Consider the following 25,972-nt stretch of genomic DNA (forward strand, 5'->3'; position numbering starts at 1 on the left):
TGCACAGGGTTTAGTCCTGTTCTGGAAGCTGGGCTTCCTGCTGGCTGTAGCTGAACTGGGGAAAACACAGGGAAAAATCTCCTTTTTCAGAGCTAGGATGTGTATATGCAGACACACATCTTCTGGTGAGTGCTTTCTAGAAGAGGCTCTGCCACGTTCTTTGTCATCATAAGCCACTCCTAAATATATACTAATGTATTTTAAACTCATTTTTTTGTCAGCCTTTGAATGCCTCTATCTTAAACCTTGCCCAGTTTGAGGCTTTATTTCCATTAAGAGTTGTCTGAGCCATTTTCAGGGGAAAGCAGATTCGTATGCTGCTGCATCCCCAAGAAGAGATGGTATTCACTTTCCACAAAAAAAAAGACACAAGTCTTGCAGAAATACTTGTTTTTCAGAAATATTTATTAAACTGTTAAAATGCTTTACTGCCCAACCGAAAAAAAAAAACCAAAACCAACCCAAAAACAACCAACCCCCAAAACCATCAGTGATCCTGCGCTTTGCAGACAGGATTGTTACGCCCCTTACCTGGCGCCTTTTCTAAAAGCAGATTTTACTTGAATATTGAGAAACAACACATGACAGATCTTCAAATCTTTTCATACTCTTCCCTACATGCCATCCATTCCGATGGCACTTGGAGTATGTAAACTCAGCATTTCAAACATGAGAGCGAAGAGGTTAATGCTAGCAGGTCAGGAGGAACTAATTAGATTTTTGAGGTAATGGGCTACGGAGATGAGTGGGGGAAGGTTGTACTGCTTAGTGCCATTGTTTGAAGATCTGACCCAACAATAGCTCACCGTGGGGACAAGCTTTACATGCACCAGGCCAGGGCACATCCTTTGTGATACACTGGCTTAGGTGCTGGGGAAAAACAGTTCAGTCTGTGTATTTCTATTATCCCAGTTCATTGCTCTCAGCTGATTTCATAAGTGATGTGCTTATTCAGGCCGTGCATCTGCTGCATTCTTGCATTGTTTCTGATCACTGCATCTCTTCTAAATGTGCCAAACGAGTGTAAACTAAGCTAGGGAGAGACTCGACGGGCATCGTTCATGATTTAAGGTAACCACCTGATACAACCGTAGTGTACTTTTTTTTTCTAGTATGGAAGTGGAATCAAGATCTTAGCAACTTACGTATCAATAAGACATTCCCCCCCCCCCCCCATTTCAGAATTACTTTTCACACAAGGTGGGAAGTGGAGGTTTCATGAATACAACTTTCTCTAAGCATAAAACTTGATATGTTACCAAAATGTATCCAGGCAGAAGCTTATCTGCCTAATACCAGCACCAGACGCTACCGTCACTATTCGAGATGCAGATGTCTTACATATAAGGCCACGTATCCCCCGCACCCCAAACTGCAGCGACACCGGGGGGCACAGTAAACACTTCACCTAGAACAGGCGGAAGGTCCGTGTTCAAAACGAAGCACAGTTACAGTCGGGAGCAGAGCAGCACTCAGCCCACCGCTGCAAAGAATGCTTTCCTGGCACAGCATCACTATAGATGGGCTAAGCACCCTTTGCTGCTCATACACATTCCAGAGTCTTGGATCACCCTGTATTAAAAACAACCAGCCTGCACTAAATCCTCTGGCTCGCTCTCACCTAGGAGTGCTTCAGGACCTCCTGCGTTCAGTACCTGGGGTAGCTGGAGCTTTACACCAGCCTGTTCTTAGTGCCTCTCCAGAGAGGAGGCTCTTCACAGAGCAGATGTCGTTGCTGGGGGTAAGGTGCCTGGTGGCAGCTCACAGCCCCCCATGCTAAGCCACACGTGCAGCAGTTGCCTACAGCCTTGCCACAATGAGATGCTCCTCACCAGCAGCGTGGTGCTCCGGCACGGACTCTCCCAGCACACAGGTCACACAGCCCTCCGCACCCATCTCCCAAGCAGCTGCACTTGCCCTCTCCGGCCTGGCCAGGTGCCTTTGTGGAGCATGTAGTGCAGAGGCAGGGTGCGTGCTGACACCGGGCTGTACGCAACAGTTATGTTGTCTGGGTTTAGTGTTTTGTGGTTTTTCTAAGTACAACCTCAGTCAGATCCAAGGGTCTCGCAAGCTCGATTGCAAAGCAGACCCCAATCACACCGCCTGGCAGTTCAGCTGGCAGTTAAGCCCCTGTAACTGCGGGCTCCCCAAACATCGACCAACGCCAGCAGAGCAACCCACACAGATAAAATTCATCCGCTCTGCCCAAGTAGTGTTCAGGCTAGTCAGAGAAAATGTTTTGAGCTGGGGTCATCCCTCAGTCAGTTAAAATAGTTCATGTCAGCTAGTTCAGGATGTCTTTCACTCTGAAGTGAGGCAGTCTTACCTAGACTGAAAAGTGGAGCGTGACTTAATTAAAAACCTGTCTGTGGGAAAGAGATCCAATTCCCCCACAGCTGCTGCCTGCTGCTGTAGCAGGGGAAGTCCCTAGTAAGAAGGAAAAACTTCAAGTGTTAGAATTCCTCCTTGTAAGTAATTTGTTTTCCATTACTACTGCAGAACTCATGGCAAAATGCAAGGCACGCTCACCTCATACATCGTTTTTTTCATGCTTTAGGCACTATAAGCAGCAAGGGAAATTTATACTCACTGTCCCTCTCAAGGCTACTCCAGTTTATCAATTTGTATCTGGTGGATTTCCAAGGGGTTACTCTGCAAAATGCAGATGCCAGCTGAACCTGACAGGACACAGCAGCGCTATGACCTGCCAGGGAGAGTGGCCAGCTGTCGTATCCCTCTTAAAAATTCTTACGGAAATAAAAAGCAAACAACCGATAGTGTTAACAAACAAGGTAAAAGAGTCTTTGCCACTAGATATTGTACACTGCAAACAAACTTCTAATAATGGCACAGGTCCTTTTTTTTTTTGGTTTAAAGAAGCTTGTGTTACTGTAGTTAATGCAAGAACAAGACCATAGACTTGTTATTCAGCACAAAAAAGTCATCTAGAAGCTTCGGTGTCCCAGGGTATCAGCGACTGTTACTACAAAGCTTGGATTCTGTTTCCAGCCAACAGTCACCAAGTAAACGGTGAGGGATCCCTTTGGAAGAGTACATCTGAAACACAACCAGAGGTGTGCAAGGCAAACAAAAGTGATGAGCTGCCAGATTTGTTTACAGAAGCTTCTTCTTACTAGACTGTCGAGATCTACTATGGTAAACTGAACGCCTCAAGGTTTTAGTCACAGGTGCTGCAGGGCTTCTTGTCCTTGTTCAGTGTAGGAGTCATCTTTATTTGAATTTGACCATTCTCCGAAAGTATCCTGGAAGTGGACATTTTTCTGTGATGCCTGCATACGTTTCTTATCACGGGAGAAGAAACTAAACCTTCCAGGAAGGGAGGAGTAAGGGAGGGGAGGGAAAAGAAAGAAGACTGTTTACCATCCTGAAAACACTTCAAACACCCGACACGATACACAGCACAACAAAACACAGAGCAAAAAAATCTGCATCTGCAAAAATCAAGGCAGTGAAGCCTGATGGGAGTGCATGTCAAAATGTTATTAGAGATGAAGTCATTGCGATCTCAAGCGGTTTGGCTATGGAAGCTTCAAATAAGCTCTAAATGCTGTTGACTCTACAAGGTGCAGGTCTCATTTTAGATATATATTCCCCTTCCCCAGCCCTGAGATACAGAAGCAACACGATACAGGTTAGTTTCTCGGCATAAGTAAAGTGGTATCTTTGGCATTAAATCCATATAATTTACCATAAAGCAGAAATAGAAAATGTTTTTAAGGGTGTCAGCAGGGAAGTTCATATGAAAAATAAGCCTCCATGTTTTTTCCAAGTGTACAGATTTTCATACATAGGCTTGATTAATAATAAATTTGAATAAATGAATAAATGCACATATGTGCATAAGGGTTTGCAGGATGAAGGCTGAACAAATGCACACAAGCGTGCACATCATTTCCTGTCACACAGCTTGGGTGCTCTGAGATAATGACGTACGTGAACCAACAGCCATTTAATACAACAACAAATTGCCAGCTGACAGCACAGCTAAAAATATACAGTTGGAAAAATCCTTAGTATCGTTTTATTTTGTATAGGAGGACGTTACTTGATTAGGCAAATTCAATGATTGTCACGAGTTCAGTACCAGAGGTGTTAGTGCAGTGTTTAGGTCTGCTGAGAAATGCAAAAGTTGTGGTTCCAGCTAGCAAGGGTTTGAATTGGCTGCACACCCTTTCGGTTTTAACAGTGCACTTCAGGAGGTAAATATTGTTCTGCACAGTACCAAGCACAATGCAGTTGTGCTCTAGGACAGGAACTGCTAAAGGCTTCCACAGTAAAAGGTTATGCAAATATAACCTCAACTTTGACAGGTGATGGAATATTTATCATCTGGGGCATAAACCTGACCCTATGTCCATGCCCCATCCTTCCGCCACCCACGCTGCCTTAAGTGTCCCCTCAGTACCATGATCCCGAGGTCGAAGCCGCCTTGTGCAGAGCAGGAAGTTGTGCCTTCGATGTCTCTAGTCACATAGGAGGCTGTATTTGAGTGTCAGATGAGGTTTGAGGCAGCTTTCCTGAAAATATATCCTAGCATATGTGCAGGTAAGCATGATGATCATTATTAAGAATATTGAGAATATTAAGAATAATTACTTCTTGACTAAAAAGTGATAAAAAAAGCTACGCAAGTGCCATGGCAGATAACCAATGTTGCTAGCAGGACCCGAACTTTTGCATTTCCTGGCTTCAAATGTGCAGCCTTAATAATGAAAGTAGTCTTTTGCACTTAATTAGCCTCACACTTTTCTACTACGTTCATCACAGGAGCTCATAAATTCACACACATATGCTATGTCTTTTCAGGGCTGGATCCAATTCTAGCTGCTAAAAGAAGTGTCTAATCACCAAGACTTTCTGCTAAGCATGTCTGGCCCTGCATCATCAGGCTTTACTATCCTGAAGTCCCCACAAAGGACTGCTGTATTTACGCAGGAAGTTTCAAATGTCAAAGTTCGGTAATTTTTCACTTTATCACAAATCTAAGAGAAAAATATGTTTGTAAAAATCTCTACACAAAGCAGAGGGCTTAGGCTTTTAAAATTCCTTCTGAAACAATGAAAATTGTTATCCTAGAAAACTCATGGATGATGTTTGGGAAAAGCATGTCTGTGTGGAGAGGATAGGAATTTAAATATTGTGTTGCTGCTGTAAATAGAAAGATCGCTAAAACAGCAGTTCTAATGCAAAATGACTTTGCATTAATAATTATCAGTAGGTCTTCCAAGGACAGACAAGAATAGGATGATAGAGTTGATTATTGAGAGTATATCAATTACAAAATACATAATTAGAGACAAAATATACAGCGCATCGATAGAAAGACATGGAAACAACAGCCTATAACTAACACTGGAAATTAATGTAGATATCAGCCATTACATTCTGTAAGTCTAACTGATTTGTAACAAGTCATTAGAATGACATGGGTTTCTTAAAAAGCATCGGTGTGAATTGGCACGCTTAGTAAGCAAAATTAACAGATGCTGGTTAAAATCGCATATTGCAACAATTTTCTACAGAGTAATGATTGGTTTAGCACAGTAACATTAAGGCAAAAGGTGATAAAATGTCAGTACTTGAGGATGAGCATGGAGGACTACAATGAGTTGTGTACTGACTGGTCATTCTGATTGGCACGTTGTTCTTCTGTGATCCCACAGGCAGCCGATGAGAATGCAACCAGCAGTGCGTGTTAACACAGGGTCATGCAAAAGGAAACCACGGTACCAAACATTTAAAAAAAAAAATTCCTACAAGGGACACAAGTCTTCTTATTGGCTGCAATGTGGGATCGTCTGGAATCAATCCAGCTGCTACCATGGGCATTATGGCTGTAAAGATCCTGGTCAGGAAAGTACAGACACAGAAGAGATAAGACTGGAGCAAGGGAAAGAAAAAGCATTCCATTAAAAAGAAAAGAGGCAAACATGATACATGGGGTTACTCTGAATTACCACAGGACACGTTACAGGGAGAGGTGGATCTGCATCACCCAAGACAGCTCTCCTCAGTGAAAAACTCTTTATTCAGAAAAAGCAGTCATGGTAACAGTTTAAATTGCTTTTGAATTTCTAAAAGATACCACTTTTCTGTTGTGAGGCAGCCTGCAATCTGGGTTGGATTTCATCAAGGTTTTACCACCTCTAGCAATGCAGAGCAGAGTGCACATTTTTCTTCCCGAGAGACAAACAGGCACATACACAATGAAATGAAGGATGAAGGTGCATGTTAAGAAATACAAAACAGGACTCTGCTGTCACTACTGGATATCTGCACAGAAAACAGGGTTAGACAGGACCAGCACTACAGTTAAAGATTTTACAGATGTTACAGTTGAGAGTTTCAAGTTAAAAACCAGTATCGCAGGTGAAATATTGAAATAACCTCCTATGCAAGCTGCTCGGTTAAAGGGCCTGTGTATCTGTTCCCAAAGAACCTGCGTTGCTTCACATGCAGAAAGATGCCAGCTGCAGGCAGCTGAATACTGATTTGAAACCTTGCAGCTACTCTAGCAGAAAGGCTTTCTAGCTGGCTAGCAGCAAGACTGTTTCCTTGTAAGAGTTCAGCACTTTCACTACGCATTATACAATTCATGCAACTTAAGAGGTCGAGAGCACGTGGGTAGGTGCTCCGTGCCCAGCCAGCCCCACACAAACCTGCCAACACACCTTCAATCCATACCTGGAACACCCTCTGTTTTTCTAAGGGTTCTCCTCAGAGGTTCTCCCTTGTGCCAAATATTTTTTTGAACTGTGGACTAATGTCAATTAAAGATTAAGTTGAAATCATGAGAGACATTTCACTTGTGACCAAATGCAGCTCTCCCCAACACAAGTCACTCTAACTGCTATTCTTAGATTAAAAATGAAAACAAACAAGCAAACATTGTATCATTAGCAGTAGCTAGCAGTTCTATTTTTGTGCATCGTGGCACTGTCTGTGAGCTGCAGAAATGACACAGACACACCAGCTTTTGTAGACTGCAAGAATAGGAAGAAAACTTATGGCTGTTTCAGGCATTACATCAGTGGCAAACAAGCACGTATCCTTAAAGAGAAAACAAAAGGGTGTTTTCTGTTCAGAACAGAGGGAGCATTTTTAATCCTTGTGCTTTTCCTCCTCAGTAAAGCCTCCTGGTTACATTATTTCATCAAAATTCTGACATGTGATGTGGTAGGGACAAATGCAGAAATCAAATCTGTCTGAGATCAGAACTCAGTTAAGCGTTTGCCCCAAACTCACAAACCTGGGGAGTTGAAAAAACTCTGATTTCTGTAACTTTGGTTTTCCTTTCTTTGTGGGGATGCAGCACAGAATCACTTCAGCACATCTTAGATGGCACAGGCTACACATACATGTCTCATTCCTGAGATACTGTGTGGTCAAGGAAAAAAGGGCACATTACAGAGGCAAGCATAAAACTCTGGAGAGGATAGCAACACTGTTCTATTTTTGTACTTCAGCTTTTTGTTTCATCAGGAGAATAAGTCTGAAATGGAGGGAAAAGCAACCCTGCTTTCACGTGTAAAGGCACTCTGCACGCAGATACCAGCCTTACAAGTTGTCATCCCATCGCTAGGTATGGAGAGTCTCCCAGGGAGCCATATCAGAGGCGCTGACAGCACCCTGCCTGGGATGGGGAGAAGGGAGCTCTGGAGATGGCTCGCAGCAGGCGGGGACTGCAGCTGGGGTGGGAGGGGTGTTGTAACAGGACAGAACAGATGCTGTGCTTGGGTTCTTTGTGCTGCCCAGCAGTGAAATTTCCTGGTTTTTTAAAGCCCATCTACAAGTGCACTGTTGACAAACACACACACACACACAGAGGAGGAGAGAAAGAAAATAAACCCACACTGGACAAATCCTGTCATGACAGGCTGCAAGAATAAGACAAACTTGAAAACTATTACCATCCTCCAGGTTACCTAAGTAGACGGTTTTATTTTCCCGTATTTAATATGATGGCTAGGTGAAGAGAAAGCAGAAAGAAACCCGGGGACAGAGCATGACAGCTAAAGAAATTTCATCTTAACAGCAAGCTCGATACGTGCTTCCACTGTCTGGCAGAAGAGGACTTGCCTTTTCTGGCAGGGGCCAAAACAACATAATTTTATGTTTTGTTGCGTGCAGTTTTAGTTACATGAATTTAATACAGAGTCTGAGAAACAGAAAGATTAGACAGGTGTCTGAAAATGTGCATTGATTGAACGGTCTGATGCTCAACAGGTTTTCACTAATAAAAATAACCGAGAGGAAGAAAACACTATGATAACTGGTTGGAAACACTTCTGTGCCTCCTGCCGTGGCTCCCTGTGCTGCTTACGCGTGTATGCAGAAGGCAGAGTCAAAGCTAACACCTTGTCAGCACGTGCTCTGTCTTACAACATCGATGTACATTTTTATGCCGCCTTTGCTTCATAAATCAAGTGCGGAACTTGCAGTCAACACAAACTGCATAAGCCAAAACCAGCCATCCCTCACCACAAAGTACTAAAATAAACTTAAAAGCAAAAAGAAGCTTTACAGTGGAGATATTATTATTATTGTCATCACAGTTGCAGAACATAAACTTAAGTCCAAACTCAAAGTGTATTTTCCTGTCATGAGAGAGGAAGGGTTCTCTCAGGAAACAAAGCAGCAGAGACAGAAGCTGGAGTTTACTGAAAATAACCAAAAGTGCCCTCCTGACTTTATGGTGTTTTGGATCAGTCCAGATCTTCCGATGGAACTTACTCTCACAGGGCTACTGCTATTATTAAACAAGGACTGAAGGTTATGGACATGGGGACAAGATAGGAGAGCTTTTCATGTGGAAGCAAATGACTGTTCCAAAATAATTTATGCGGTTTAAAAAGTTAAGCTTCCGGTATCACAAAAATCCAAAGACTTGCTGTAAGGTTACAAGACTTAATTTGGTATAAATAAATTTACAAGGAGAGAGTTTCAATAGACAGATTGGTTGGCTAACACTGTGATTTTATAATGAAGTGATATACTAGCAAATGCACACCTCTGACAGTAAGCTTAGCTTTCAGACAGCAACATTAAATGCTTCACCAGAAGGTGGGGTTCTTTAGAGCCATCCTCTCCAGCTGCAAATCTGTTCAGCAAACCAAAGGTTTTTGTGCTGTACACGTAACGCAAGCCAGGGTCTAAAGGCTTAGGTCAACAGGGAAATAGGCACAGAGAGTCATGGGGAAACCGTGCTCTCCGCGCCCAACTGCTGGTTTTGCTTGTAAACAACACTCTTTACACATCTTCTGAGCGTGACCTGGGGGCCAATGGTTTTTGACACCCCAGCCCCTTAGGATATGTGTGTTAAGGAACTGAGATTTGCACTTGAACAGAAGAATTGTTCCTATAATCCTTGCACACAGAGATCCAGCACTGACTTTCAGTTTGGGGCACACAGGACAGGATAAGCAGTGCTCTGGATATGACCACAATTAGTAGCACCTCCCTTTGGAGTATGATTACGTGGCCCAGACAGGAAAGCTCTCTAGGAAGATCAGGTGTCTGGGCTTAAGAGCTCCTCAGCTCATACCAGCTACAATAAAACGTTTCAACACGTGCTCTTTTTGTTAGCCTGAATAGTGTACTTAAGAAGGAAACATTAGGCTTCTTGGGCGTACCAGTGTGGCCCATAAACACGCACATGGAGTAGGGAGTACGTCTGCACGTAGGGAGCAAAAGGCACCACAGGAAATAATCTGAGACTGAAAGTTGTCCCAGATCTAGGCAAAAGTTTTGCCCAAAGCCAACTGCTCTTTCTTGATACCTGTCAAGTGCTCCTTCAGTGTCTCTCCCACATACATTAGGAATGTGGTTATCTTAATTTTTAAATTCTTTAAAATTGTCCTACCCATAAGAAACATGTAGTATTTGCAGACTATATCCAGTATCCTTAGAAAATATTCTACTTACAGTCGTTTGATTCCAGATTCAGGCTGAGTTGAGGGTTTTGACTGAATTATGGGCGTAGGTTGTGGGGATCTTGTTTCTTCTTCTGTCTCCTCACTTGAAAGAAAGAAAAGATAATTAACATTCTCCTCCCAAGCCATAGAAACACTTCAAGTTTTAAAATTCTATCTGAGGTAGTTCTGTCAATGAAGAAATGCAAAAAGATCTATTCAAAGCTCACTGAAATCAATGGCAGGTTTTTCTGTCAGCCAAGGGACAGCACCTAGAACTGGGTCTCCTTTCAATATTTTCTTCCCATTGTGACAAGGAGAGGGAAAAGAGGCATGCATTAGATAAAAATTCTACATTTTTCTGTTATATCTGAAGTCCAAAAGTATTAAATGTTTGTAATCTTTCTAAAATTCAGGGGGAACCTGGGAGTTCAGGAAGGGCATCGTTTTTCTCAATTTTGAGGAACCAGATTAAAACTAATGCTGCATGTTTGCAATCTCTACTTTAAGCCTTTGCAGAAATATAAGTTGTTGGACGCTATGTAAGAGCATATTTATTGTTTCTAGACCTGCCCTTTGGCTCCTCTGTGTATAGCATGCAACAGGAGAGGAGATCTAACTTACCTTTTGTAATATAAAAGCTCCTCTTGAAGTAAAAACACTTTAGATTTCAATTCATTCCTCTCGTGAAGGACATCCCGGAGCTCCTGCAAGGTGAATCTTGGACGATTTGGATCTTTTAAGTCCATTGCCATCTTTTCAGACTCTGAGAGGCAGTCATCATTGTTTGGTTCTCTCTAGGAAGTGAAATGGGCGTTTAAATTCACCACGCAAGTGCATGTCTCAGAAGTTTGAAGTATTTATCAATCTAGTTCCCAACCTCTTCCTTTCAGCACTATTAAAACCTCTTTTAAGAGACACACAGCAATTTTAACAGGAAAAAAAAAAGTACAAGGCGTTTGTTTTTCCATGTTAAAAGACATTCAGCAGCAAGAACAGCTCAGTGATCTGATCTCTTTGTTCTTTCCTGTGCACAGGTTGGCGATGACACACACTGGGCTGGTGAAACCGTGGCAGGTTGCTGAAAGGTGATCTGAGCTCTGTTTCACCTCTCTTCACCCGGGGTTTGGGGGAAGCTCACAAACGAGGAAGACCTAAGTGTAGTGACTTACAGTCGAAGCCCTGCGCTCACAGGAATCTTTCCTAGAGTTACACGTTCGGGAAAACAAGCACCAGTTGTTTCTGAACACAGGGTCTAACCTGAGCTGCCTTATAGGTGATAAAGTCTTTTTGTGGAGAAATTCCTGTGGAATTCAGACTGCCAGGAAGTCCACTGAAAAGGTATAGTCCAATGTTTGATAAACAAGCCAGTTTAAGGAATTCGTACTTCTAACAAATGGGGTAAATCAAACATCGGCCTTTTATATAAACACTGAAAAAACTGTGTAGCAAAGATCATGACAGTTCCTTCCAGCTCCTCCCACAGAGAGATGGCTCCTTTGGATGTAAACATATCAAGTGGAGATTTAATTTATACCCCTTTAATGCCTTTATTAAAAAAGCAGGATTGCCATTAGTACCAGTATCCAGCACAAAGCAGAAGAAAACTGCAGATGCATGCTAGACGAGGCATTTATACACGTGTGCCCTTGTCTCTTCTTTTCCTCTGAGCAGAGTTCACTGGAAGCTTGGAGGAATTTCTCTCCCACCACCCAGCTCCTGCCGCTCCCAATGAGCCAGACCTTGCACGCTAGGCACACTGTCGGAGTCCCACACCTGTGGGAGCGCTTCCTGCCAGCCAGGTAGACTCTAGCACTTGCACAGAACTATTTGGCCCTAACTGCTTGTGAAAACATGGTCCATAGAAACACCACACACCAAGATCATCGTTCAGGTCCTCTACTGTTGTTCCACTCAGCACAGAGCTGAGGGCAAGTTAATGGCCATCACAAGCTTCTGGGAAGGGAACTCAGAAGCAAGACACTGAAAAGCAACTGCAAGCCTTTAGAGGTCTGCAGGATTCTGAACAATACGAATAAACGTGGGGTGCTCTGTTCCAGCAAGTACATTTGAAATGCGATGCTTTTTGCAAGGACTCACTAGAGGTCAGCTAATGAAATCAGAGATTCCAGCAGCCAGGTCAGCCACCTGCCCTTCTAGTAAGGATCAGTCTCAGACCTCCTGTGCTGCAGTGATGCCTTGCTAGGATACAAGCTGGAAATTTGAGGAACCAAGTAATGAAATTCTTAAAGTCCATTTTTGTAAGCCTTATCCTACCCTCTTTTAAGCTCATGTCTTTGTGACAGTTTTTCTATCTATTGATATGTGATTTCAGGTTAAACTTGGCTGGGCTACACTTAGTGCAATACCAGTTTCTACAGCAGGGATTGCAGCCCTTGCCCTGCAAAGACAAAGCAGCAAAGCAGTGCTCACCTGTCCTCTTGTTTGATTCACCCCTGTTCATCCAAATGCATTTATTTACACAGACTACAATAAATAAAGATTGATGCAACCTAACAAGAGGTTCAAAGGAAATTACCCAAACACACTTTTCTTCACGCCTCTAAATTAGCATCTGAGCTGTTGCCTCTTTTCTTTTGGTTGTATATTTGCCCCAAACAAGGTCTTTTTGCTAGATGTTGCTGAAATCAGCAAAGACTAAGCAGCCTGCAGCCAATGCATATGTATTTGACTGAAGCCAACAAGCAATGTCCATTCCAGAGCATGCAGCTATTCTAGCTTTCTGCTTGCCGCTGCAATTCCTGTCTAACCATCAACCTGGCAAAGGGAGCGGGAACGGCTCTAATTAGAAGAAGCGCCATTCCCGTGGAACTGATGAGTTAGAGAGAGGTAAAGAATGCATCCTTTCTCTCCAGAGACTGAAAACACTTTCACTCCTACTGGCTCTAGGCCGAGGCTCCACAGCCCCATTTACAAAGCTGGGTGTCCTGGCTGAATTAACAGCAATGAAATAATCCTTTTCATTATTAATACAGTGCGTGCCCAATTCAGCAGTGACATGTTAATACAACACTGGCTGTCGCAATCCAGGGGGGACCGGGGTACCCTATCAGCCTTTGCCTCTGCTTCTTGATGTACGTTCCTGCCTACTGCAAGTGAATTGGATGTTTCACTCGCTGCTGCAGTCTACCAGGCATTGACAACGCTACCTGGTACTGGAGCTCTTACCAGCGCATCCAGCCAAACAGCTCTATATGATAGTGCTCCTCTAAGTTCTTCCATATCATGACACCCCCCCTTTTTTTTTTTTTTTTTACTCTTTAAGAGCGATTAGGAAAGGGAAGTACAGCACATTTGCTTTAGTAAGACAGAAGTAGTGTCCTATGCACAAAGAAAAATAATAGGAACCATATGGAGAACTAAAGGATGTAACAGATCAGAGATGCACCCTTTTCTCAGGAAGCTCCCCTCAAGTTTGTGTTCCTACTGCTCTGATCTCAGCACCAGCTCAATTTGCAGATTGTCACTTTGCCCCTTCCTGCAAGTACTTGAGTACGCAAGCAGTACCATTTCAGGAACATCTCTGCCAGTAACACTTCACAAATTCCAACAGAAAGCAAAAGTGGAAATAAGGCCAGAGTTGGTTCCTCTGAAAGGTGCCTTCAAATATTTGTATGTTGATCTGGCAGCAATAGACCAGCTTAGTCCTGACAGATTGAATGTGCCATTAGCACTGCAAGGACCAAGCGTGCAGAGTTCTGCACTGCCTCTGGGACCACTTCTGACACCATTTCTTTTCTACTGTTGTTCACATGCCACCACCATCGTAGTGCATTGCACCTTTGGGACATGGTAGGGCTCACTTAGTTGTGTACCCAGCAAAGCTTCAGCTCTTCGTCAGCCATTTATCTTTTGGAAAACCCTGACTGTTTAAGGGATCTGTTTGTTTTCCTTTGGGGGAAGGGGCTGATGTGTACAAACAAAATGAAGCCAAACATAGTAATACAGCACTACCGAAACACTACCTGCCTCCAGTAAAAACTAACAGCCAATACTCCACAGATTCTGGATTGCTTCACGATGTCTTTAATAGAACACACTCTTTTGAGGCAATGATTTGTTCTGATGTCTGGCAAATTCTGCAGCCTAGCGCAGAACCCAAAGGTTACACTCCCTAGGGACGTATGATGGGTAGCCAAGTCTAAGTGGAGAGCTGTTCTCTGATGCAGATATGCCACTGCTATCTTGTGCTGCCACTCTGCCCTAATGGGGCCTTCCCTCACACAAAGCAACGAGTGACACTGCTCCCTGTGTGTCACACCTGAACACAAGATGTCCTCAAGTCCTATCGTTGCCTCTGATGTGTGCCAACCACGTTTATCCAAAGAAGAGGTACTTGGTATGAAGTCCAAAGCTTTTTAAAAGGCTGTTTAAGAAGTGATTTAAGGTGCCTCTTACCTTTACTTCCTCCTCCCCATTCTGGCTGTCCTCACCCTGCAGTTTTTCCCTCAGTTTCCCCAGCTCTGCTCGCAGGTTGCCCATCTCCTGCTCCTTGGTTTGCAGATACGCTTCTAACTCCACCTTCTGCTCAATCAGCGCCTTCCCCTGAGCCTCAACAACGGTGATCCGGTGCCGCAGGTCATGGTTAATTTTCATTAACCTGTTCTGTTGCTGCTGAAGCTGCAAAATATCGATGCAGAATATCAATGCTACAGGTTGGCATCCATTCAGCCTTCAGCCACGATGGCTAAGTCCCAAACATCATATTAAAGAAAAAGTAGTGGGTTCCTTTGAATTCATTCAAAGGAAATTGTGTTGAATTTATTCTGGAAAATTCTCCCCCCTTTTCACTCCCAGATTAGTTTTTTTTTAATATCTAATTATCTATTACAGTTGCAGTCACAAAATGTAATTGGTTTCTAGAGTAAAGAGGCATTTTTCCCCTGGCACAGGGAATTCTCCATCTAAAAGATAATCCATCACTTGTGATACTGTGTTTCAAAAAAGCAAACTTCAAGGATAGGGCAGCTTATGGGATTCCAAACCAAATCTTAACCCAGCACAGCAGAGAGAAAGCCAGGACAGAGGAATCCTTAGCATTCAGTTTATATTGTATTTGCTCTGAGCTCTTGGCTCTCTTGTATGAGAGGATGTGACCTGCTAGGCACCAATTTGAAGGACCACAGCACCTGCCAGAGGCGCTTGCCTGGCCCTCACTAGCACCAGGAAAGCCCTACGGCCTAAGGAGATGAGGCAGCGTGAGGATGGGAAGCAGGAGATGGGTAAGGAGGTCATTCCTCCTGAAACAGAAAAAACCAAGACATCACGTGATTCCCAGAGTCACAGTGGAGTCTGTGATTCATCTAAGACTAAACCTGGGTGGATCTCTTGTGCTGTGGTCCCCAGGTCCACCGATCCCCTCAGTGACCTTCTGTGCACTGCTGGTGAAAGTGACCCGGGCTGGGCTCAGGCCCCTTCTTCCTACTCTCTTCCCATGCAAAGAGGGATCCATCCTGCATCCCTGGTGTGGGACTGCATGCGTGGAGCCCCTGCTGCCAAACTCTGCTGAGAATACACATAAAATATCCAGTAGCCTGCTCACCCACAGCAGGGATCTCTGGGTGGGGTGAGGCATGGGGCTGCTGAGGAAGTTTGCACTGTCAAAGCAGAGAGAGGTTCAAGAAGCAAGAGACAGTTCCCTCTCTAGTTCCCACGAAGGGGAGAGGTATCAGGTCTTTAAGGAAACCAACCAACCAACCTGTCCTTCCCCCATCTTCCTCTCCTGTTACACTGGTTTCCAGCCACATTTCCAGCCACGTTCCAAGTGTGCCTGGTCCTTCAAGAATGCAGCAGAGGGGGGGGTGTCTGTGCTGAAGACTGCCTACTCATTCTGGACACTCCACACTTACACACACTTCAGTTACTGGACTAATAATCTGGCATTGCCTACAAATTCTACATTAACTTGAAATTAGGCTGCAGAAATATGGGCGAGAAAGAAGAGAAAGAGGAAGACTAAGAGCCACTTACAGCCTCTACGTCCTCATTTTTAAGTCCAAGTTCCCGGTCCTTTGCTCTGATTTCATCCCTCTGTTTATCTACCACTTCCTTCAGCTTCTTCATGACTTGTCGCTCTCTCTCTGACATTCCTGGTTAAAAAAAAGAACACAGAAGAAAACCTAAGGACAATCAGGAGCTGCAGAGACTGAGAACAATAACAGTAAGAAATATTTAGGTAAAGACTCTGGAACTTGGCTGCTGGTAGAATTACAAAGAAGCTGTTGGAAGATGCTTTAAAGGTTACTTCAAGGGTAACAGGGAACATAGATGACACAATCCACTCTGTAAGGCCACTGCACAGAAAGTCCTTTAAAAAGGAACCAACAGTCCACAGAGACATTTATGACAGTGGAGTGACACTGCTACATCTTGCTGCCTCAGTAGTTTTACACCAGTGTTCGCACTATGCCCCAGGGAGCTTGGTTATCTGCACGCTAATCTGTAGAATCAGCTGGCCAAGACCCTGTGAAAAATGTAAAAAAGATGGTCTGGATCCTCAGCAAGATTTAAACAACATGTCACTATTGTGGACTGCATCTGGATCCAAACTAGCTGCGGTGCACTGGACTAGAATGATTTTATGCTGAAACCCAGTTCTGTGTTGGGTGAAAGGGAGAGAAAGCAGGACCTTCAGAGGGTGCCCCCGCCCTGAATCTAGAACAGAAATGTAGTCTAAATTATGGTCATGTATTTTCTCCTCATGTTTTGCAACCCTTTCCCCATCCTGTTGTGTGATAATTCATATTTAGAATAACTGTACTTCAGAGAAAAATTACTACATGGCATTCCACTTGTGAAAGATGTTTGGAACATTACCAAGAATCCAACATTGATCCTGTTTGAAAATAAAGGATTAGATTAACCTGAAATCTGACCAACAAATCATTGGGAAATGTCGTAAATCACAATACAGGAGGCATTCTTCCATTATATTATGCCGTTACGGAGATAATCAGGAACTGGCACTGCAGTGATGGGCTCTTCAGAGCAAACACAGACCAGATGATTTAAGTCGGTGAGATAATAAATCTACTACACTAACTCTGCCTGGTAACTGCACAGAGACGTGCAGTCTGACAGTCCTAAACTATCACGTAAAATCATGTTCCACAAGACCCCATACAATGGCTGGAAGATGAAAGCCTGTGACCAGGGCAGAGTGTGGCTGCCCTGGCCGAAGTCCAGTTCAAGAAGGAGCTGAAATCTAGGGTCTGCTGCTGTCTTGCTCTATTACCTTTGGCAAAGTACTTAGTTTTGTGGGTCCTCAGCTTCCTCCATTTACAAACTGTGAGTGGTGATAATTCACCCATCCCTCCGGGGCAGCTGGAAAACCAGTTCCCACATCAGAAATATGCTGCATACACATAAAATGTATCCAGCCAGTCAAATCTCTACTTCAATATCAGCTCAGGCTTTACGGTGATGTTCTTCCCTCACCAGAGAAGCCCACAGTTGCTCCCACAAGAGAATGTAGGCTGCATGCCTTTAGGAATTCCACCTTATGGATCACCTACAGCTTGAACCGATGGATCACACGGTACAGCAAGACCAACCTGAGAGAACGAGAGTAACTCTGGTGCACGTGCACTCCTGCAGCAGCTGTGGGCTCCCAGGCAGCCACAAAAAGCATACCACTGCAAACAGGGGGAACAGCAGCTCCAACCCCTCATTGCTAAAGGACCAGAGTTACAGTACAGCACAGAACAGGCTCTGCAGGGAAAAGGACTGGTGATCACGGCTGGCCGGGAATCTGGTTCAGAGGACACATTCCCATCAAACCCCAGAAAAGAGCTGAGCATGACATGGTGTTCACATTCTAGTATCACATTTGCATCTCTTTTAATTCTGTGGTAAGTTTGCCTGCTCTGTTTCTGGACCCTGCTCTTTATCATCTCTCTGCTCCAGGTTCCAGTTCTTTGCAGGATTCTTCGCTGGTAACAGCTCATGCCCACCAGGGAGGACAAACAGACGCTGACACATACTGCTACTGAACTCTTCTAAAAGATCCACGCTTTCCTGTTATCATGCAGGTTTAATACATCACCGCATCCACAAATCTCGCTACAGGCTTCTGGATCCACCCTCTGTAGCCAGTCTCTGGGCTGGGGCCTAAAACATCAGCTGTATTTAAAAACAAAAAAACCCGAAAACTTTACTTTGAAGTACAGAGGGACTGCAGTGAAACTTTAGACTGGTGGTTTCACCCCAGTAGGAGCTAGGAATAGTGAGTGCAGCTATATTCATTAGTACTTGTGAGATGTTTTGAGATCTCTACATAGCAGGTGCTATTTAAAGAATAAAGTACTATTTCAGTGCTGACTGCTTTTCCTCCCACTGTGCTCATTTTTCTCCCTAACATTCGATGAACCTGAAAGACTTCAATTGTGTGCACAGATCACCACGTTATCATTTTTATTTCAAGAGGAGGGGAAAGGAAAGGTGGGAAGTGTTCATGAAACAGTCACATCCTCTTCCATTTCCTCAGGCATTGGCAAAGGGGAGAAGGAAATCATTAAGCGCCCTAAATGTAATTATCTCTAAAGGATTAAAACCTCTAATAACTCCAAGATCTTAAAGGGCACACCCAGCTGGCTTCCTGGGCACATCCTATGAGCAGCTTCCTGTGGACTGCTGTGATCATAGCATTGTTTGGGCAAGAGAAAGGAAAGCAGCTAAAAAAACCACCCAAAACAACAAAACCCCCATCCTTTATGTTTAGGGACCTCTTTACTGTTGTGTTTATACATCTATCACGGCAGGCCCAAGGGCCAGCCAGGGCCTGTGGCACTACACCACTGGCCAAAGACGTAGAATAGAAGTTTGCCTTCACTTTTGAAAGAGAACTGTAGGCTCCTCAGCAGCAAAAGAGGTTCACACAACTGTTGCCATCCTGCTGCTTGTCTGTATTACCACAGCCAGAGGTAGCAGCTCCCCTCAGCAGCCTGTCTGTCCTGTTTGACACATGTTGGGTCAAGTTTCCTTGTGGCATTTTACTAGGATATTCCAATCAGTCAGCACCATCAAGCAGCGCTGGGTTTGAGCTTGGGAGGAGTAGCGTTAATGGATGTTGCAGACTCATCTTTAACTCCTCCCGTGTATTTTGCATTCTGCCACACACCCTTTCACACGAATCCTGCTCTGCTCAGACTCTCGGCAGTGCTGCAGACCCTCTGTGCAGAACACTCCTGTTTAAGCAGGATTGCCTCTGCTCCTCTCACAAACACATTCAATATGCTAAAGCATGGCTCTATAAACTCCGACATGACTATTAATTGGCAAGGACTGAATCTCAAAGTCTTGCACACCCAAATCACTGGCCTCTGTTGCCTGTGCTAAAAATAACTCCTTTAACTGTCTGGTGAGTAAGCAGCGAGCTGTTAATCCCAGGGGCTAGCCGCTAAGGGGAGACATGATCACAATACTAAATTGTGCTGATACGGAGACTGGAATCTGGTCAAAGTTAGTCCAGCTAACAAAGTATTTAGCTTGAAAACCACATATCAGATCAAGTGATGGAGACTGAAAAAAACCAGCATGACTGCTTTTTGACACTAACCAAATAAGTCATGAGACACATCTATCCCCAGTCATTAATGACAAAATTTCCTGAAAGGAAAAGTTGGGTTTGATATAATAGGTCCCAATAATACGACGGGGTTGCTATAAACTAATATGTTTTGACTTAAACTGATGATTTGGGCCAAAGAATATCAATGATCCCAGAATGTGATCTCTGGAACAGCTTTATGGGTTTTGTTTGTGTTGTTATACTTTGGTAGACACAGTAAAAATAACATGAAAAGTATGCCTGGCATTTGCTTGTGAAGAGTACAGCTATATTTAAATACAAGCACATGATCTGCAGTAGATACCCACTGGAAGAAAAAAAAAACACAACAACAAATAAACCAGAAGAGAAAACAAAGGAGAAGCTGGTTCTTTATGTCATAGTCTTCACAGTCCATGACTCATCACTGCCATTCTGAAGTTTTGCATAGAGTGTGCAAGGCCAATGTTGAGCTACTTCTTTGCCATTGACTCCTAAATTGAAGGTGTTGCATTTGTTTTTAGAAAATGATCTTGAGAGGTTTAACGATTTTTACTTTTTGAAGATTTCATTATACTCCTCCCAGGGCAAGTCAGCAGTACTCAGCCTCTAGGAGAAAGCAAGTGCAACTTCTGTGATGTTGGACAGTTTCATCCAGCTACAGCAAGCCTCCATTTAATCCCAGCTTACCTGTCTGGAGAAGGATATCCCTTTGCTCCTAATGCTTTACTGGAGAGCTGTAATGGCTCAGCTGTGTGGTCTGGTTTTCAGACTGGGCAGTGACTTTGCACGCTACACACAGGATGCTAAGCCTTTGGAAGGAGCCAGGACTTCAGCGCAAATCAGAACAGACCATGAAAGTGGTGCTGTGGCTTGAAGCAGTGGACCAGAGTCCTGTTCATGTATAAATAGTTCAGAAAGCCACCGACTTCCAGACTGACTCACCATCACAGGCGTACCTTACTGCTGGAGTGATGCTGTTACCACTCTCAGCTGCTCACCCCATCTCTCAGCTCAAGGCTGCCTCATCCCCAAAGCTGTACGGTCATTTTTTTTAAACTCCCCAGCTTAAACCCCAGCAAAGCATCACAGAATGGAGTTGGCACCCAGCAGCCTCAAATTATGCACTGTGAACTGTGGAGCAAACAGATACCTCTTCATCTGCCCCTGCTCTTGGGAAAGGAGCTGCTTGCTGAGCTGTGGGTGAGCTGAGGATGGCAACCTGTACTTGAAGCTCAAGATACAAGATTCCAACTTCTGCCTCAAGAAAGAAGTTGCCCACAAATTGCTTGTTTCAACTCTAGAATTCACCCACTCCCTGGATTATAAATCTCTTCACTCATAGCCAATTTAGAATAAATCCCAAACAAGTGAGGAAACCCTAAAGGCAGGTAAACCAAGTAAAACCAGCCTCTCCTATGCTAGGAGAATATAATTATATTATCCTAGAATATCTCCATATGGTGGACTGACATAATTCAGACAAAGAAATCTTGATTTGCTGCTTTACAAGCACTTATCCCGAATAGATCAACAGTTGCACCTATTTTTGTGCATAACAGTGTGAAATAAATATTGCTGAATGGATTATTCCACTTGTGTTGGAAAACATAAGGAGGGCTTAAGAATGGCTTTTCTTTCCCTCCTACCCCCACCTCTTAAGTCTTCAGTGTCATCATGTATGCAGAATTTTCTATTCAGGTAAAAAAAACCCACCAAACAATCCCCCAAAATCCAGACCTGCATTATTCTATAGGAAAAAAGCCAGAATATCCAGTCAAAATATTTTGATAAAGTATTGCTTTTTATAACAAAAGCAAGTACTGAACTTGAAGTATCAAACTTGCCTTCATGCTTCTGAAATTCCTCTTCTGTGAAATTAATGTCTTTGTGAGACAAGTTTGTCATCAGTTGTTTATTCTCCTCCTGCAGCTGTGCAATTTGGGTAAGAAGGTCCTGTGCTTCCCCTCTCCAGACATCCTCCACCAGTTCTAATTCCTAAAGGGCAGACCGGGACAACACATTCATATTTTTAAACACAGTAAGAGTCTTTGACCGGACTATTTACAGATCAAACTCATAGTAATCCTACTATGATTCTTAGAGAAAACAATTAAATGAGACCACTTTGAATTTCTTAGAAGAGTTCTACATTTCTAAGGCCAGCATGGAGGTACCAGCTATCACAGCCTCCTTTTGCTATATGCTGAAGGTAAGCACACGAGGAGACAATTCCTGATGCGAACATTTTTGACGTGCAAGTTACCCAAAGGATGGCTCCTTATGAGAACCAGAGTAAGGGGACTGCTGCGTTAGACAAGATAACCAAACGTGAGCCACAATTACCTCCTGCATCCCAGGAAGCAGCTGCAGAGGCCGTTATAAACGCCCCAGAAACATCAGACAGCGTGTGCCAGGGGAGCCAGCGTTAGGCATGCTCATTCTGAAAGAGCAGCACCTCCAGTCTAAATTTCTGTTACAAAACACAGATGTAAAATAACGAGTGCGTGCTGCAGCGCAGCAAACCCAGAGCTCCCAGCCCGCAGGGTAAACACAAGACAAACCCATGCTGCTTCATCTGTGGATTGTTCTATATGGAAAGTCTCGAGTGGCATCTGTGCTAGTGGCAGTGAGAGCAGTCAAAACAACTCCCATTTTTCAGGACACCCAGTGTGTCAAGAGCAGCTGTCCCCAATCCCCGTAAAGGTCAAATCAGGACAGAAAAGCAGAAAGTCCTCAAGGAAAAATCAGTTGTATTTACAGCTTTACCGGTTCTGAAAGCCTTTGCCCTAAACCACACTCCTGCAGTGGGGGGCATGCTCTGCTCCGTTTTCCCGGATGCACTTCCAACAAAAAAAAGCTGCAAATGGCTGGAGCCAGGCTGAGTCACTCGCTGACTTTCACATTCATCCAGCATGGCCCTTTCCTACCTAACAACAAACCACACTCAGACAACAACCCCGCCAAGCACAGCGCGAGGCTAAAATAAGCTCTGCTGGGAGATTAAAGGATAGCTTTCTGCTTGGAGTGCATGCTCTGATAATGGGAAATCATGTTCCTACTGACTTTTGGGTCCAAAAGCCATTTTATTCCAGCATTTGTTACTTTTTAGAATGCTTGCTAGAAATTTTGCAGAAAACACTTTATGACACAGAGATTATGAATAACATAGGTGGTGTAAGCTATGCAGACTTCATTATTAAGTAAAGAAAATTTCACTAATCACCTCTATTTTGCTTGAAACTCTTTATCTTGAGAAAAAAGCAAATGTCACAATACTCACATTGCCAAATACCTAGACTATTTACAGTGATGCTGCCTATTACGACTCTGTAGCTAAAATAATGCAGTGACCTATTTTAGATAATAAAATAGCACATTCATCAGTTATAGGCATACTGATAAAAACAAAACAGAAGGCACACAAAACCCCACGCTATCTAATTGTTTACATGCGGTTGCACTGTAAACACACAACTATGCTAAGGTTTGCTGAGGCAAACTTTCTTACTTATTGCTATCGAAGACTCCAATGAATTACAGCAGAAATTAACTCCTGAACCCTCATTAGTAGAAGTATCAGAGAAAGAAGGTACCACTAGGTGCCAGCCAGCTCAGGAAACTCCAGGCAGCGCTAAGCCAGGTTTACAGGCAAAACAGATTGATGTGTAAAGTTTAAGTATTAAAATCTCATAAACTGATGCTTGCAAGGACCACTAAACGCTTGTCTGGATGATTCTCTGGAGGCTTTCAGGGCACAACTATTTCTCAGCCTCTGGCTTTTTCTGCTTACCAGCATCTGTCCTGTGAAAGAGTTAAGTCTTCAAACCCTTGCGCTGGAACACAGATGATGGGACACTACTGTTCTGTAGGGACTTTGTGCATTGGGAATGTACTCGATCAAAGAAATATGTTATGTATCATGTACTTTTATTTTGTCTGTTAACATGCTTCCACCAAAAGCATCACCTGGATTGTCTAAACACTCCCTGAGCCACTTCACGACTATTAGAGAAGCTGGCAGAGTGGAGATGGGAGATGGCAGGGAGATCAGTTGGCATCTGTAAGCACAGTGCTATGCAGTTGATGTGTTTAGGAGACTTTTTTTTTTTTTTTTTACACATATATGAACTTCAGAAGTACCTACACAAAATATCACCTTGTGCTGCTACCAGCCCAACCCAGTATTCAAAACAGCATTTTGCAAGTACCCAAGATAAAGAATTACGGTTGACTGTCCCTCTGAAGCAGTGGGGAGGTCTGACTTGGGCAGGTCTCCCCAGAGGTGACATGCCTTCAGGAACCTCCTGGCAGCTCGGGCTCAGGAAAAACTGATTTGGTTCTAGCAGGGGGCCCAGACACAGTACGGGACCAGCACAGCCGCATGCCCACTTGCCTCCATGTCAGATCTGTTTGAAGGGCAAAGGCACAGGTCTGCTGCATGTCCTTGCACTATTCTCTACACATTCCTATTTCCTACTCTGGGCACTTACCAGGGCTTTATACATTAACGATCTTCTACCAACCTTTTCAGACACCCTGCCCTGAGACTTCCTCTGCAAAACGTTGTGGGAACTACCCTGGAGTTTCCATATACTAAGTCAAAGTTCCCTAGATGACCCTTTTTTTAAAACATGAAACTTGTATGTGTTTAAGCTAAAGCCAACATCTTGAAATCTGAGGTCTTTCTTCCAGAATTTCCCTGTCTCCACTTTATTCCAAATCTGTGCGTGCAAGCAGGAATGGCATGAGGCAGCTGTGAGGATTTAGCACAGCCGCTTACTACAAGTGCCATTACTTGTTTCAAATCAGTTATCTGGGTGGTTTAAAGAGCAGATCTGCTGCTTCCACTGCAGTAAGCGAGCAGCTCGTGCTGTCCCACCACATGAGGGTAACAGGATATGGGAAACGATCTCTGCCTCCGGCTTCCATGGGAGTGGGGTCAGGGAACACTATGGTCACCCCAGATCAAGCCAAGGTACAATATCCCATCATCAGCGGTTAGAGCAGGAATCTGGGCGAGTACCCTTTCCTACTCTTCAGGTCTAACGCTGCCCTGAAATCGCTTGGTTCTCCATCTCTCTCCTATGACTTGCCTACCTGAGTGTGGCAGGAAAACCGGACTGCTAAACCATTCCCAGCTCTGGGGAGAGGAATGCATGACTGTCCGTGACCTTTCCTGGCCTAGCAGGAAGCAGCACGATCCCGCCGTCCGGAGAGGGGATGGAGCAGGAGCCCTAACCAGCGAGGCACCACGGGAAGGAAACGCAGTGACTGGGGAAGGGGTGGAGGAAGGCGAGGAGGAAGGAAACTTCCAGGAGGGCTGGGAACAAAACCCAACCAACGACACCCCAAACCCTCAGGGATGCCAGGGCAGCATCCCCGCCGCGCCCCCCGGCTCCGCAGCCCCCGCTCCCTCCCAGCCGCTTTGTGTTTTCCCGGCGCGGCGGCGGGGCCGGGGTCCCGCTCTCCCCCCGGGGTCCCGCTCTCCCCCCGGGGCCCCCCGGCCCCCGCCCGCACCTTCTGGTGCTTCCGCTCCTTCTCGATGCGGTCCATCCGCTCCAGGCGCAGGCGGTCGAGCTCCAGGCGCAGCTCCTCCATCTCGGGGTTGATGTGGTTGCGGCTCACCAGCACCTCCAGGATCTCCAGCACCCGCACCACCTTGGGCATGAGGCGGGCGATGGCCTCGCAGCCGTGCTGGTCGATCACCCGCTCGAACTCCTGCCCCACGGCCGAGGCGATATCGTAGACGTCCATCACCGTCAGCTCCGCCGCGTTCTTCTCCAGGGCGGGCGGCGCCCCGCCGCCGCCGTCCATGGCTCGCCCGGCCCCGCGGCACCCTCATAGGCGGCGGCGGGGCGCTGTCCCGGCGGGGCGCCCCCCCGGCAGCCCCCTGCTCCGCACCCGGCGCCGCCTCGCCCGGGCCGCGGCCCCGCGCAACTCCCGCAACTCGGGCCGCCGGGGCGCGGGGGGGTGTTTGAACTTGGCCGGGCGGCGGGCGGGGAGCGGGGCGGGGGCGGGCGCGGCGCCGCCGCTGGGGGCCAATGGCAGGGACGGGGCAGGCCCCGCGCATGCCCGCCGGGCCCCGCTGCGGGCGGGGGGGGGCCCTGCCCCGGCGCGGTGCGGCCCCGGTGCGGTGCGGCCCCGGCCCCGGTGCGCGCCGCGGGGCGGGTCGCGGCTCCGCAGGCCTCCCTTCAGCAGGCCGCTTCAGCTCGTGGCACCAGCCCTCCGGGGCCGAGGCTTCGCCGCCCGGGGGGGTCGGAGGGGCCGGCAGTCGCACCCACGCGTGCCGAGCGTCCGGGGTCCCACCTGGGCGCCACCCAGCACCGGAGCGCGTTGGCAGCAGCGGCAGGGCCGCACCGGTGCGGCTGCGGCACCACGGGACCCGCGAGAAGCGCCTGTGCCAGAACCTGTGTACCGGGACAGAAGGGCGAAAGGTGGTCGGTCCCCCGCTGCAGGGCAGACCAGGGCT

The 25,972-nt window shown here is 45.5% G+C and overlaps 1 protein-coding gene across 7 annotated transcripts; it reads right to left on the reverse strand.

Moving 5' to 3' along the window:
* Positions 1–384: 384 nt before the first annotated feature.
* RILPL1 (Rab interacting lysosomal protein like 1) lies at positions 385–25,605 on the reverse strand. 7 transcript variants are annotated; one of them, XM_080370321.1, is made up of 8 exons: positions 25,021–25,459; positions 21,348–21,498; positions 15,924–16,042; positions 14,352–14,573; positions 10,557–10,729; positions 9,946–10,038; positions 5,779–5,866; positions 3,185–3,327 (listed from the first exon to the last, which is right to left on the reverse strand). In XM_080370321.1, exons 1-8 carry the CDS (start codon positions 25,315–25,317, stop codon positions 3,322–3,324), a joined length of 1,149 nt encoding a protein of 382 aa, XP_080226447.1. In that variant the 5' UTR covers positions 25,318–25,459; the 3' UTR covers positions 3,185–3,321. The 7 variants fall into 7 exon arrangements, with proteins under 7 accessions (XP_080226445.1, XP_080226441.1, XP_080226447.1 ...); XM_080370319.1 differs by lacking the exon at positions 5,779–5,866 and having other exon boundaries at positions 385–3,327; XM_080370316.1 differs by lacking the exon at positions 21,348–21,498 and having other exon boundaries at positions 25,021–25,605.
* Positions 25,606–25,972: the final 367 nt, after the last annotated feature.

Source organism: Falco punctatus (assembly GCF_963210335.1).
Source record: "Falco punctatus genome assembly, chromosome: 1".
Lineage (NCBI taxonomy): Eukaryota > Metazoa > Chordata > Aves > Falconiformes > Falconidae > Falco > Falco punctatus.

What these genes read in the sequence shown, in the direction of transcription:
- RILPL1 (XM_080370315.1), bottom strand. Translation starts at nt 25,573, where the DNA reads ATGCGCGGGGCCTGCCCCGTCCCTGCCATTGGCCCCCAGCGGCGGCGC. An exon ending in AGGAGCGGAAGCACCAGAAG is followed by an intron (nt 16,043 to 25,020) that starts GTGCGGGCGGGG and finishes TTTTTTAACCAG; the next exon opens with GAATGTCAGAGAGAGAGCGA. An exon ending in AAAATGAGGACGTAGAGGCT is followed by an intron (nt 14,574 to 15,923) that starts GTAAGTGGCTCT and finishes GATATTTTGCAG; the next exon opens with CTTCAGCAGCAACAGAACAG.